General features: G+C 40.9%; 1 protein-coding gene across 9 annotated transcripts; it reads left to right on the top strand.

Annotated features, from left to right (window-relative positions):
* The first annotated feature begins 1,603 nt into the window (after positions 1–1,603).
* LOC144988699 (amine oxidase [flavin-containing]-like) lies at positions 1,604–12,057 on the top strand. Of its 9 annotated transcripts, none has more exons than XR_013652677.1 (6): positions 1,604–2,287; positions 2,890–3,384; positions 3,910–4,086; positions 6,924–7,035; positions 8,421–8,483; positions 8,681–12,057. XR_013652677.1 is itself a non-coding variant. In XM_078939483.1 (5 exons), the coding sequence occupies exons 2-5, from the start codon at positions 4,004–4,006 to the stop codon at positions 8,834–8,836; spliced, it is 414 nt and encodes a 137-aa protein (XP_078795609.1). In that variant the 5' UTR covers positions 1,646–3,384; positions 3,910–4,003; the 3' UTR covers positions 8,837–12,057. The 9 variants fall into 9 exon arrangements, 5 of the variants coding, with proteins under 5 accessions (XP_078795609.1, XP_078795610.1, XP_078795612.1 ...); XR_013652675.1 differs by having other exon boundaries at positions 1,608–2,287; positions 2,649–3,384; XR_013652676.1 differs by having other exon boundaries at positions 1,608–1,930; positions 2,649–3,384.
* The last annotated feature ends 1,253 nt before the right edge of the window (positions 12,058–13,310 follow it).

A 13,310-nucleotide genomic window follows, 5' to 3' on the forward strand; every position in this document is an offset into this window, starting at 1 on the left:
CCATTTGACAGAGAAGATCAGACACATTTGTGTTCCCCAAGTCGTTGCTGCCAACATGGAGAATTAAAATGTCTGGTATACTCCTTTGTTGGGAAACCTCACTTTTGAAATGATCGAAGACATCCCTCCAGCGCATGTTTACTTTTCCAATCCAATTTATTTTTGAATCGAGTCCAAAATTTTCTCCGTAGCATTCATTTGCTGTTTTTTGTGCTCCGTTGATGTAATATTCTGATCCCATGATCCAGACCGTAGGCAGTTTTCTTTCTTTACCAGACTGGCATGGTGTGTCTTTCTCTTTTATCTTTTCTGATGAAGACAGATTTTGCTGGCCAGTAAAACTGGTAACATTTCCTACAGAGCTTCTTGGGAGATCCATGTTACCTGCTACAAATGGATGTTGAAGCACCTGATGAAGAGCAATACGGTTTGCAGGATCCAATAACTGCATTCTCTTGAACAGATCAATAAATTGTTCCAGTTTCATCTGTTTGGTCTCTGAACAGATTCCCGACTTCTGTTGGTGGTTTCTGAAGTCATCTGCTGAAACACAGCTGACATCTTTAAGGATCCTGTTTCTATCTTCTTTTGGTGTCCTCAGAAGCCACTGCTTTTTCAAGGTTTTGAAGTAAAAATCTTTGGTTTTGGATCCAGCATTTAAGAGATGGTCTGGAAAGCGGCCATGAGTTTTTGTTATGTTCCTGATCATCTCAAAATCACTATTGGCAGTGTAGAAAGGAGAGCCAAGGAACATCTCAGCAACAATGCAAGCAAGGGACCAGACATGGGATTTTTCAGTGGTCTCTAAACCAAGAAGTGTCTCTGGGGCCATGTACCACCTGAAATGTTGGCATGAATCCAGAGGAAGATTCTCAACTCCACTAAATTTAGTAGAAATGACCTGTTGTCTCTGGTTTCTTTTAACAACCAACTGAATTCTTTCTGGCGTCAGAATTCCATCAGCGTATTGAGGGTCCTGAAAAGCAGTTGCCACTCGACGCAGAATGGATCTGATCTGATTCAGTTTAAAAGAAGAAACTTCTTTTGTGTGAAGAAGTTTCCAAAGGGAACATTTTTCCGGTTGGTCATTTGTGATGCAATCCATTTTAGTTTAAATTTGATGAAAGGTAAAAATAGTCTGCTTGGTAAAAATACTCTGGTTCTTGAATTGAGTTTTTGAAAACGTAAAGGTTTCAAACGTGATCACTCTTTACTAAGAAAGACCAGAATAAACACTAACCTGACTCCTACCGGTATATATAGATTTTGGTCTGATGATGTAATCTGTGGTCACACCAATCGGCTCTTGTATGATGACATCACAGATATCAAAGATACCATGCTACATCATACTATAACATCATATTGATGTAACCAGCATATCATATACAGTGGTTCTCAAATGGGGGTACGTGGAGGTACTGTAGGGGGTACGTGAAGCTTTTCAAAATATCTATCTAAATCAGTGGGCTCATCCTTATAATAAACCTGAGAAAAATTATTTTGTAAAAAGTTCCATAAAATATAAATATGTGTTCATTCATTGAATTGTATATTCAGTATTTTGTTTCAATGTCCTTTGAAATAAAACTGCCCCCCCCCCCCCCCCCCCGGACACCAAGTTAGTTTGACCCACTGACGTCACGCACTCATCAACGACTAACTATGGAGGCGTGGTTAAAGCGCAGCAGCCATGCTGCTGAAAGAAGAGATGGACAAGTGAAAAAGAAAACAAAACAAGAGGCGACGAAGTCCAGAAAGTACATGGAAGAATAAGTTTTAATGGGATTTACGTCCACGAGCTCTGACCCACCCCAGGCACTGTGTTTTTTTTTTTGTTTTTTTTTTTGCGGGGAGAAGTTAGCCAACGCTAGCATGAAGCCGGCACACCTCCAGCGGCATCTCACCACAAAACATAGATGTCACGTTGGTAAGGCACCAGAGTTCTTCAGGAGAAAGCTTTCTGATTTCAAGTCATCCCAAGCCACAATGCGAAAAGTCTCCACTACATCAGCCAAAGCCCTGGAGGCTTCTTACGCGGTGTCTTTGCTTGTTTGTTGCTAAAGCCAAACAACCGATCACCATAGCGGAAGACCTACTGCTCCCCGCCGCTGTGGTATTGGCCGAAACTATGCTGGACAAAAAATCAGCAGATACATAAAAAACTGTGCCTCTGTCTAATGACACAGTTTTCCGCAGAATAGATATCATGGGCACAGACATTATCGAACAAGTTGTGGGGAAACTTGGCGACTCATTTTCACTGCAGCTGGATGAATCCACAGATGTGAGTGGACATGCGCAACTTGTTGCATTTAAGATACATTGACACGGACGACATCTGTGAACACGTTCTATTCTGCAAAGAAATGGAGGGGTAAACAACCAGAGAGGACATTTTTAATGTCGTTAACATGTTTATCAGCTGGAAATCCTGCAGCATCGTCTGCACAGATGCGGCTGCATCAACGACGGGCAGCACGAAAGGGCTCATAGCACGGATTAAAAAAGAAAATCCCCACATCAAGTGGACGCACTGTGTGATACACAGGGAAGCGCTAGCGTCCAAGAAAAGGAGTTTTGAACGACAGCATTAAAGTTCTAATCTTTATCAAGTCAAGGCCACTTAATGCACGTTTGTTCCGCAGCCTCTGTGGAAATACGGGAGCTGAACACACAGAACTGCTCCTGCATCCTGAAGTACGCTGGCTGTCCCGTGGATGAGTACTGAGCAGGCTGTTTGAGTTGCCAGCTGAAGTGCACACCTTCCTGACAGAGCACGGATCTCCCCATGCCACCATGTTTGAGGACACGGACTGGCTTGCAAAGCTTTGCTATAATCTGGCAGATATATTCAGGAAACTGAATGATCTGAACATGTCCCTGCAGGGCAAGGACACCAGCATCCTGAACCTGTATGACAAGGTGGGGGGTTTCCTGAAGAAAGCAGAGATGTGGAAAAGGCCATGTGATCAGGAGGATTTCACCACCGGATTTCGCTCCTACTTTACTGACATGGATGAGACATCTGTGCAGCTGGATTGGGTGAGAAACCCATTTCTCTTGTCTGAAGCAAACAGAAGCAAGCTTCCTGTCACTCGTCAGGAAAAAGTGAAGGAAGTAGCATCTGACCGTGGCCTGCAGATGAAGTGTGGTGCATCCACTCTCACACCGTTTTGGCTGTGTGTGAGGCAGGAGCACCCTGAGCTGGGACAGAAAGCTTTGGAGCAGCTGCTACCGTTTGCATCCACATATTTATGTGAGGCCTCCTTCTCAGCAATGATGCTGATCAAAACAAAGCAAAGAAACAGACTGTGCCTGGAGAAGAGCTTGATCACTGCAGTTGCCTCTTTGCCACCAAGAATGACAAAGATCCTCAGTGAGGTGCAAGCTTATATTTCTCATTGAAATGTATTGAGTACATTTTTTTCCAGTTCATAAATCACTGCCTGTTACATGCTGTTCAATTCAAGTCAAGTGTTCAATGCAAAGTGATTCACATGCAATCTTCTTCTTTTTTATCCTAAAAGAGTTAATGTGAATTATTATTTGTGAGCAAATCTTTGTTTATGAAGTTAATTTATTTTGTAAACTAAATATTATTTATTCATAATTAAGTTATAGATTTATTTCTGTGAACAGATTTTTTTATTCATGTATATTTTTTATTTTATTTATTATTAGCAGCATTTTGCATATTTGAGTTTTGACTGGTTTTATGCCTTCTGGTGGTCAACGTCTTCTGTTTTTCTTTTTTGTTTGAACATGCAATGTTTGCCATATGAATATTTTTGTCAGGTTCACTGTTTTTTGGCTTGAATAAATCTGGTAGGTAGAAAGTAGATCAATGTGAAAACAAGTCATGTTGTGAATAGTTCTGCTCTGACTGATGCCTCTCTCTATCTGAAGGAGAGGAAGTTCCTGGGCGGATCTGGTCAGATCAGCGAGGGCATGGCCAAAGAGCTGGGTGAGCGGGTGAAGCTGGAGTCACTACTGTGGAACCATGGTGATTGAGGAAGAGGGTGCTCCAATTGGACTGACACTTGATGACACAAAGCCAGATGGGACTGTGCCTGCTATTATGGGGTAGGTCAAGATTCATCAGGGGTCTGGATTGTTGACTGTAATGAGAACTGGACCGAGTCAGTGTGACGTCACCCATAGAAAATGGCTCACTTTCAGTCCCAAATAAAGTCAATTCTGTTGCCGATTTTTTTGCAAATGTTCAATCTCACCAATCAGGCGTGACCTTGTTTGAAGTCCACACCCCTGCTACCAGAAAGCAGGCTCAGGAAAATCTGTCAATCAAACATTTTGAATATTGGATGTGAGACCGCTTAGTTTTAACGAGGCATCTGATTGGTCAGTTTATCACTTGAATAAATTTCACTGCAAAAAAAAACATGTTTAACGCTTGTGCTATCCTAGGCACTTTAACATTGGGAGTTGGGTCATCTAGACCCACTAGACAGTGCTCTGAACCTTTTTTCTTCAATGATTTTTGATCTTCACTGGTGTCCATGGATTACATGAAATCTTTCCACCTTTATCCACCTTTGTCATGGTAGGGAAAAAATGTCAATGTAAAGGCCCGTACACACCGGGACGAATTGCGACGTAGTCTTTTGTATTTCCTGTGAATGAAAATTCTTATGATTATATTGATGTGGATGAAGTATTCACTCATTTGCCTTTACACACACACACATTCAGGTTCTATTGGGGTTAATGCTGCATTCACACTAGATGTTCAAGAACATGCTAAACTTAAACTTGAGTATAGCCCATGGTGTTCACGCTATAAAAGCAGAGAAGGGCTTCTTCTTCTTTTTCTACTGTTTACTAGCGCATGTCCACCGCCTACATTTTGAAGAGCAGTGTATTCCGATAAATGAAAGACTTGGTATCATAGAATTCCAGGTGGCCACAAACCGGAATGATTCATTTCTCCTTCATGATCACTTTTCCAACAGTTGGCACTTCTGTGCATTAAAAGAGATGCCATCCATGTGTCAAAATGGCTTTAGAAATGTTTGTAGCAATGTGTGAATTCAAGAGTTTTGAACGCAGAGGCCTGAGATGCGCATTCCCGTGCGCTTACATAGACTTTTCATTGGAAGTGGTTGCTTGAACACACGTTGCAGAGACCGGTGTGAACGTAGCTTAGTGTGACTTTGGTCCAGCTTCTGCTGTTGGAACAGCTTTTATTCTTCTGAGGACGTTTATGGGAATGCTTGATCTTCCAGAAGGCCAAAAATGAGCTTAGACTCTGAGAAAGTCTGGTTCTCAGCAGACCAGTCCAGTTTTTCACACTAAACTGACACCTGCATGTCTTTATGAACCCTCTTTGTGCACTGGTGGGCAGTCATGTTGGAACAGGAAGAGGTAATCTCCAACAAAGTGGGAAGCACAAATTGTTGAAATCTCCTAGTATGAGGCATCTACAGTTCTGGGCACTTCGTTCAGGATTTGCAGCACTTGGTTTTGGTCAAAACCTTCTTCCATGACATCCTCCCAGTGACATGCAGTCAGATGAGGCAAGTGAGGCTCAGCTTCACCTGTCATGATTGTGATAAACTCGAAAAAGATAAATAAATTTAAGATTATTTTCCATGCATCTGCGTTGAAGAGCAGCGCACAGACTCAAAAAATAAGGCCACGCATGTTTTTTAAAAACAACATGACAGTAAGTGGAAAATAAATTATAAATTATAAATTTTTAAATGTGTAATAAATTTTAGGCCCAAAGAATTATTTTTACGATCATTTTCACAGACAACTTTTGATAACATTAAAGCAACAGAATTTGAACTTGGAAAAATACTATAAATAGTTACTTGAGGTAGAAATGAAATGTGTGCCGAACACATCTGTATACTTTAATTTGTTTACAGTATATATGAAGAATTTATACACAAGAAGAGTGTTCTATCCATGTCTATAAAAGAAATATTCTCTGTAGGACAAAGATCTTCTTGTGTGTATCTTATATGCTGTTACCTGCTGTTGGATGAATAGTGAAATATTTAGTTCTTACAATTGTAAATCTGACTCCAGAGGAGTCAGTGCCTCACCAGCCATCAACCTTACCGCACGTCACTGCATCCTCCACAATGTTTTTGAGCTAATCTAAAGGCCACATGAAGTTAGGAGGCCTGTAGTGAATGAGAGCAGAAGGTTGGTGACCCCTATGCTAAACATCTGCTGACCTTGCTCTGTCAGTTTACTGTATGTGCTTCACCACTTGATGGCTAAGTTGCCACATAAGTGGTAAAAGCTACTGTCCAAAGTTTTTAGCCTCATCCCTACAGGGAATCATCTAAATGATGGAACTTTTAGCAGTACTTCCATCTCTCTGTGACCCAGTTTGACGACTTTCTGTCCCACTTTAGTCAGAGGAAAGAAAAAATTAAAAATTAAATTTTTCTAATTGTCTTTATACAAATAAGAAAAACATAATAAAGCCCAGGGGGAGAATGATTGGATTCTCTCCATGTTGGTTTTGGACTCCGCCCACTGATCACGCCATCACCGTATCAACTCTGGGTCCCTGATTGATTGATGTGTCTTTTTCACCAAGGCTCAAATATTTGAACTCTGGATGCATTTTAACGCCCCAAACGGTTTGCATTGATCAAAATGTGCTACAGCCAGACCGCTGCACCATTCCTGACGTTCAAAACGCCCTGCAAAACCTCTTATCGGGTCTGTCCTGACTTCATATGGAAATCTTACGTCCCGTTTGGTGGGAACGCAGCCACGCGCTGGAATCCACGCAGGACACTCGTTACTCGTTTTATATATGTGTGTGGATGTGTGTGTGCACGTGTGGGCCTGCGTTTGCGCGTGCTCGTGTGTGGACACTGTATATACATACACACCTTGAAATGTTACCAAATGAAATATATTTCTTCCTCCTGTAGAGTTCTGAGGGAGCCGGTGGGGAGGTTGTTCTTCGCTGGCACAGAAACGGCCACAGAGTGGAGCGGATACATGGAGGGAGCCGTACAAGCAGGAGAGAGGGCAGCCAGAGAGGTCAGAGCCCCACAGCCAGACCCAGAGCGCACGATGCACTGTTCACACACTCCGCTCAGTAATTCATGTCTGGAAAGTTGATATGACTGTACATTATAGTAACATTTATGTTTAAAACAACAAGAGCATTTGTTTAACTATAAGACTCACATAAAAGTTCTCCAAAAAGTTGACAGTCATTAGTTTATAATTGTGCTTAATGATGATTTTATTTTTTGTTTGTAACTATAGCTCCTCCACTTTCAGTCACACAGCGGATGTTTGGTTATTAAAAGTCCCACTCCAACACTTGTAAAAGTGTTCCCAGTGGTCTTTTAATTATGGTTTTGACGTTTTTAGCCTAAATCAAAAAACCTGGGTTCTGTCCCAGACATAGTTTTTGCAGAGCAGCAGGAGTTCATCAGAAATTCACCTTTGTAGGCGGGACTATTTTCCTGTACTAACCTCGCACCCACTTCCCATCATCCATAAATATAAACACACTCCCGCTAGCTTACAGCCCCTCAACCCACAACTTAACATTACCGGTGCAACAAAAATGGTGATTAATACCAGAGTTATCCAGCCGTACAGCTTTCATCTAGATACCAGTTCGGAAAACAAAGATGTACATGGATCTATTTGTCTACGAGTGGATGCATGCAATGGAGCGGAGCAGGGAGTTTGTGAGCTGCAGATTGTCACTGCTATAATCTTTTCAAACAGCATTTTGGTGTCTGCTTCTGATTCACCAGGGTTTAAAAAGAGAAATATTCAGAAACGCAATTTTGAGCTTAATTTTCTTTATGCGTGTCCTTCATCATCAGCAAAAAAAAAACAGTTTAAAAAACACAAAAAACACCTTTTTCATTGGAGCGGGTCTTTAAAGGTATAAATATAAGAGCTTTACCAAACCGATCCAGCTTTGAAAAGTATTTTATTCATGAAAACTATTTTTGGTTTGTTGTGCTGGAGTTGTTCACATTTTTTTTCTTTTTTTGATAAAGAAAAAAGTGCCTCTTTTCCTTTACAGCAGAAATATGTTGTTATTTACTTATGTTTATTAATTCCTATTTCACATGTTCAAACTACTAATCTATTAGAAAAAAAATCCTATTTTATGTTTTCAAAACACTAAATGCTCAATAGAAAAAATTCAAACTCTTTCGATGCCAATGGTTGCCTTATATGTTTATTATCGTTAAGGTTAATTTACATTGAGAAAGTATATTATCTGTATTTATTGAAAAAGTATTTATCTTTTTAACTGTAACAGCAGTAATTCAGGGATATTCACCGTGTCAGAATGTTGGGTATTTTGCTGTTGTAAAATATGTCAAGCGTAAAGTCAGACACACTTTAGAGATAAATGTTTGATTCATTAAAAATATCAAATGTTTTTACAGATTATGTGTGCGATGGGTAAAATCCACCAGAATCAGGTCTGGCAGCCGGAGCCTGAGAGCATGGTAAGAATGTTCACCTCAGGACTGTGGAGGCTGGTTCCTCAGCTCCTGACTGTGGTTGGCACACATCATATGATCTCTGTTTTTAAGCCACGCTAATATGTAAAAGTCCATTCATTCAATTGAATACTTTATTTTTAGTTTTACCTTTCAAAGTGCAGAAAAAGCTTCAACCTAAATTTGCTGATCTTCCCATGCAGGACGTCCCAGCACTTCCATTCCACACCACCTTCTGGGAGAGGAATTTGCCTTCAGTCGGCGGTCTGCTGAGGTTCATGGGGGTCTCCAGCTTCCTGTCTGTGGCCGCAGCAGCCGGCTTTGTGGCCTACAAGAAAGGCCTTCTGCCCCACAGTTAAACCCCCAGCATCCGTTCTCTCAGTCGTCTGTGTCTTAAGCAGACAGAGCTCCATATGAACTGTATTCTCACCCCTCTGGTGCACTATTTTGAGGCCTGAGCTACAAAGTAGTGAAAAATGTAACGTTTAGGAGGATTAGTTATTGATTTTTCATGAGAGACGCAGTTCAGCTGATGCAAACACTTCTGCAAACACTGAGGTTTCAGAGAGACGAGCAGTAGTGGGCTGAAATGACACTGAGAATTGGAGCAAATAGATCAGTCAAAAGTTAATCAACGAGTCAAATTTGGAAAGAAACGAAGGAAGAAACCTGACGGTGTAGGACAGTGGCGGTTCTACCCTGAATTACTCCCCGGGCGAGGCCCTCCTCTAGCGCCCCCCCCCCCCCCCCCGCCCCCCCCCCCCCCCATAGAGTCACTTTGTCCATTTATTGTAACTGAAAATACAGTTAGGAAATATTTAATAAACACAAACAATCTGAAATAAATATTATAAACTACAAATCACACTAATAACACACTAGAATAAATGTAACTGCAGCACTAAGAACAGAAAACACTAACTAAAACCTAACCTTTGTGGCCTTCCTGATGCAAGCTTGTCAATAACGTCATCATATGAAATCTGCTCCCCCCCTGAATGATTGATACTAACAACAGCAGGTTAGTGAGTTGCTCCTGAGACATTGGTGATCTCAGGTATGACTTGATCAACTGGAGTTTTGAAAAGCTAACAGCAGCAGCAGCAGCAGCAGCAGCAGCAGCAGCAGCAGCAGCAGCAGCAGCAGCATGCTACCATCACAGCTTATTTAACATTATGAACTAATATACAACAATAAAACACAACAAAAACTTTGTGTTACAGCAGAGCAGACAGACACACGAATCATAACTAATGTTACAAGTTAAGGCAGAGCAAACATTTAAGAATAAATATCTTAAAAATGACGTTATTTGCAATATTTGGGCCTACTTCAGTTTTGGTCATGATAGACCAAACAAGAGATTTTTCCTCTGCAACGTTGTTGTTGTTGGAGGGCAGATAACATTCGAATTTAGAAAACGTGCATCTAGCTATGCGATAATACCCTTTTCTTTGTCTCTTTTCTCCTCTTCTTCTCTTTTCTTTCTAAATTGGGCACCAGCTTTGACCTTTTTTCTCCATATTTCAGATGTTTTTGCATTTAGCATAAATGTCCTGACATAGGTATCAAGTCTGTCGACTAAACCAACTGTCATCTAAGTGAAGAATTTTTTTTTGTTTTCCCATTTTTTATTTGAAATAACCAAAAAAGCATGATTTTTTATACTTTTTTTATACCCGCAGCCCCCCCCCCCCCCCCCCGTTCGTCAAACATTTCCAGCAGGAGCGCGTGCAGCTGCACCCAGGGGCGCCAATTCGCTACATGGCGGCGCAATTTTTATTTTTATTTTTTCATCAAGCACTGAGCCGCGGCCCGCGACCGTCGCCCCCCTGGAAGAAGATCCAGCCAGGTTTGCGCATGCGTTTTGTGCTCCGTGCTCACCTCAGCCTGCACCCTTCACCCCGCGCCCCCTCCCTTCTCCTTCTTCACCCCGCGCCCCCTCCCTTCTCCTTCTTCACCCCGCGCCCCCTCCCTTCTCCTTCTCACACACATTTGCGTCTACTTCTCAAAGACAGCAGGGAGCGCAGCTGCGGGGCGGGGGCGCCGCCAGGTTTCAGGCTGTTACAAACTCTGTGATATAAGTAAACCAATAGTGATGCATAAAGTATTTTACAAGAGCTGAGCCGCTGGCGCCGCCCCTCCGTCATTTTTCCGCCCCGGGCGATCGCCCGTATGGCCCGTGCCTAAAACCGCTACTGGTGTAGGAAGAATCGGAGAAGCCAGTTTCCATGAAATGCCAATGACATTCATATTTTTCATACATGTCCTTGTCTGATCTTGTCTTGCTGTGTATGTGTGGGCTTTGACTGTACGTATGCATTGATACTCTGCTTTGGATGTGCGTTTGTCAAAGAAGTGCACACAGTGTTGGTGTTGATGACTAGCTCTGCAGAATTGAGCTGCTTTTTGGCTTCAGACAAAAGGCTGTAAATGTTTGAGCCAACGCAGAATCATCCGTGTTTGTCCTACAGTAGCTTGTCTTACAATCACAGCAGAGGTTAAACTGAAAGGATGACATATTTGGTCAGTTTATAACCAAGTGTCAACAAATCCCATGAAAACAGTCACCACAGAAAGCATTTCCACATGAGACTGTAAGGCAGGAAGAACGCCAGCTGCTAAACACAATGCTAACTTTATTATCCTCAACTCTTTCTATTCAAGGCTGTGTTTGAATCCATGTTTGTGATTTAAGTTGCAGATTTCAAATAAACACAAAAGTCAGAAAAAAATAAAAAGTCTATCAGTGAGTTCTTCATAATAAACAACGAATGGCCTAAATTCATAGTCATTTATTACTCATTTACATTAATAAATATGCTGACATTTTGCCTTTATCTTCAAATAATTGTTTATTGAATCAATTATAGTCTTAATTAAAGATTAGGCCGAGATATTGAGATTTTGTTTTTGGGTTTAACAGCACACATTCACTTCCAGATCTTGTAGATAGCGGAAAGCTAGCAGATAGCAGCAATACGCGAGATCATTTACATATTTACAGAATTCTAAATATTTGAGGACCTAATGTAAAAGCTCATAATGTACAAACAAGATCAAACTAGCCATTTATGTAAAATTTTGGCTTTCTGGATCCATTTAAGCAAAACAAACATTTTCCTGCAGAATTTGGGATGGCAATGACTTCATGATGCAGAGACTTTGGAGACTTTGCCAAAACTTAAACCATCCTCAAGGAAAAGATGTGTATTTAAAAAAATATATTAACATACTGACTGAACACACACTGGAAATATAAATAGGATCAAATCCTGTCAAAGAAAAGCCGTCATAAAGCTCATTGAAAACTTGTGTACCATAAACAAATCTTTTGTTATGTGAAGAGTAGCTAATGAAGGGACTTTCTTATGCTGTCGGAAACATGTCTGTCTTCAGTTTTCATGGGAGTTGTTTACAGGGATAAATAAAAAAAATAAAAAATTGCTGTTTAATAAGTCAAATCTTTGTTTTGATGTTAAGAAATAGTGCTTGAAAGCTAGTTTGTATGTTTGTTGTTTGATATTTGTCTTGTTGAACGCTATTCATCAGAATAAATCCCACATTTTATCTTGGTAAATTAGTATTTTGGGCTTTTTTTCCTTTTCAAATGTTTCCTCATAGCATTTTAGTTGTTTATTTTTTCTATATTAAACTTTCAAAACTTTATAAAACATGACTCTGCACAGTGATATGGCACTATACCGGGTAAGCATGTTAAAAGTGAGGCTTCACTTTTCATAAAAAGCCGTTTTAGGACAATCTGTTCTTCAACTTTTAATGATATAGTAAATGCTATTCCTAGTATATGTTCTTTTCTTTTTGTGTTATTGATTAAAAAAAAGATTTAAGCTCTTTCTTCTTACACGATGTAACTTTTATTTTGTATATAATCCTAAGTATTACTTTCCCCAGGGAAAGGGTAAAGTGGTGCAACAAAGCCTAAATTTTGCAGCAGAAAAGTCTCATCTGGCTCCTAAAGTACAGAAAAAGCCACCATCCAGCCTGCTCTTTGGTGTTAAATGTCAGCTGTTGTTGTAGAAATCTTTCTTTGTAACCGTAGAGTGATTTTGTCTGCAGATCTGTACACTGATTGTGCGTCTGTGTGTGCTCACAGAGAGAATCACGTTTTTGTCCCTGCCGCCTGTTGTTTGTGACTGTAGTGTATTTGTTGTGCCTTAATGGACATCATGGTGTTTGATCATTTTTCTCAAGTGCCTGTGTTCCGCTCACACTGTCTGCCCTTCTGTCTCTGCTGAGATAGAGCAAGTCATTAGCTTTTGAAGTGACTCGGTGAACAGGGGATGTCTGACCTCTGAGACCCCACTCACTGGTGAGTCCAGAAGTTTCCTTTCTAGATGTCCCCTCTGTTACCTGAGTTAAATCCTCTCTGTGCAACAAACTCAGGTAAAGCCAGACTTAAAAACTACTCACCAACCAGGAGTAACAGAGCTCTGACTGTTAGAGTGATCAAACTAGTCACTCCAGGTAAAGAAACCCTGGTGTTGTGTTGTGCCTGCAGTGTTTCTCCTTGTCCTGCATCTTTCTGGGTGACTTCAGCGTGTCTCTCCACAAGTTCAATATTTCCTAACTCACACTGGCTTGTCTGCTCTTTCCAGCTAACTCAAAGCCAGCTTTAGACAGCGAGTTCAGTCACTCTAGAACATCATCTCAAAAACATTACCAGAGTCTGCCCGTTCCTCTCTCTTCCCAGCACAGAGGTGCTTGTGCATACTTTTATTTTTAGTCCTTTAGATTATTGTAATGCCCTGCTCTCTGGTTTATCCAAAAAGTCTATTTCAAATCTACAGCTACTGCAGAACTCAGCGGCAC

The sequence above is a fragment of the Oryzias latipes genome, chromosome 21, assembly GCF_053564925.1.
Source record: "Oryzias latipes strain Hd-rR chromosome 21, Olatipes_Hd-rR_3.1".
In the NCBI taxonomy this organism is placed as follows: Eukaryota; Metazoa; Chordata; class Actinopteri; order Beloniformes; family Adrianichthyidae; genus Oryzias; species Oryzias latipes.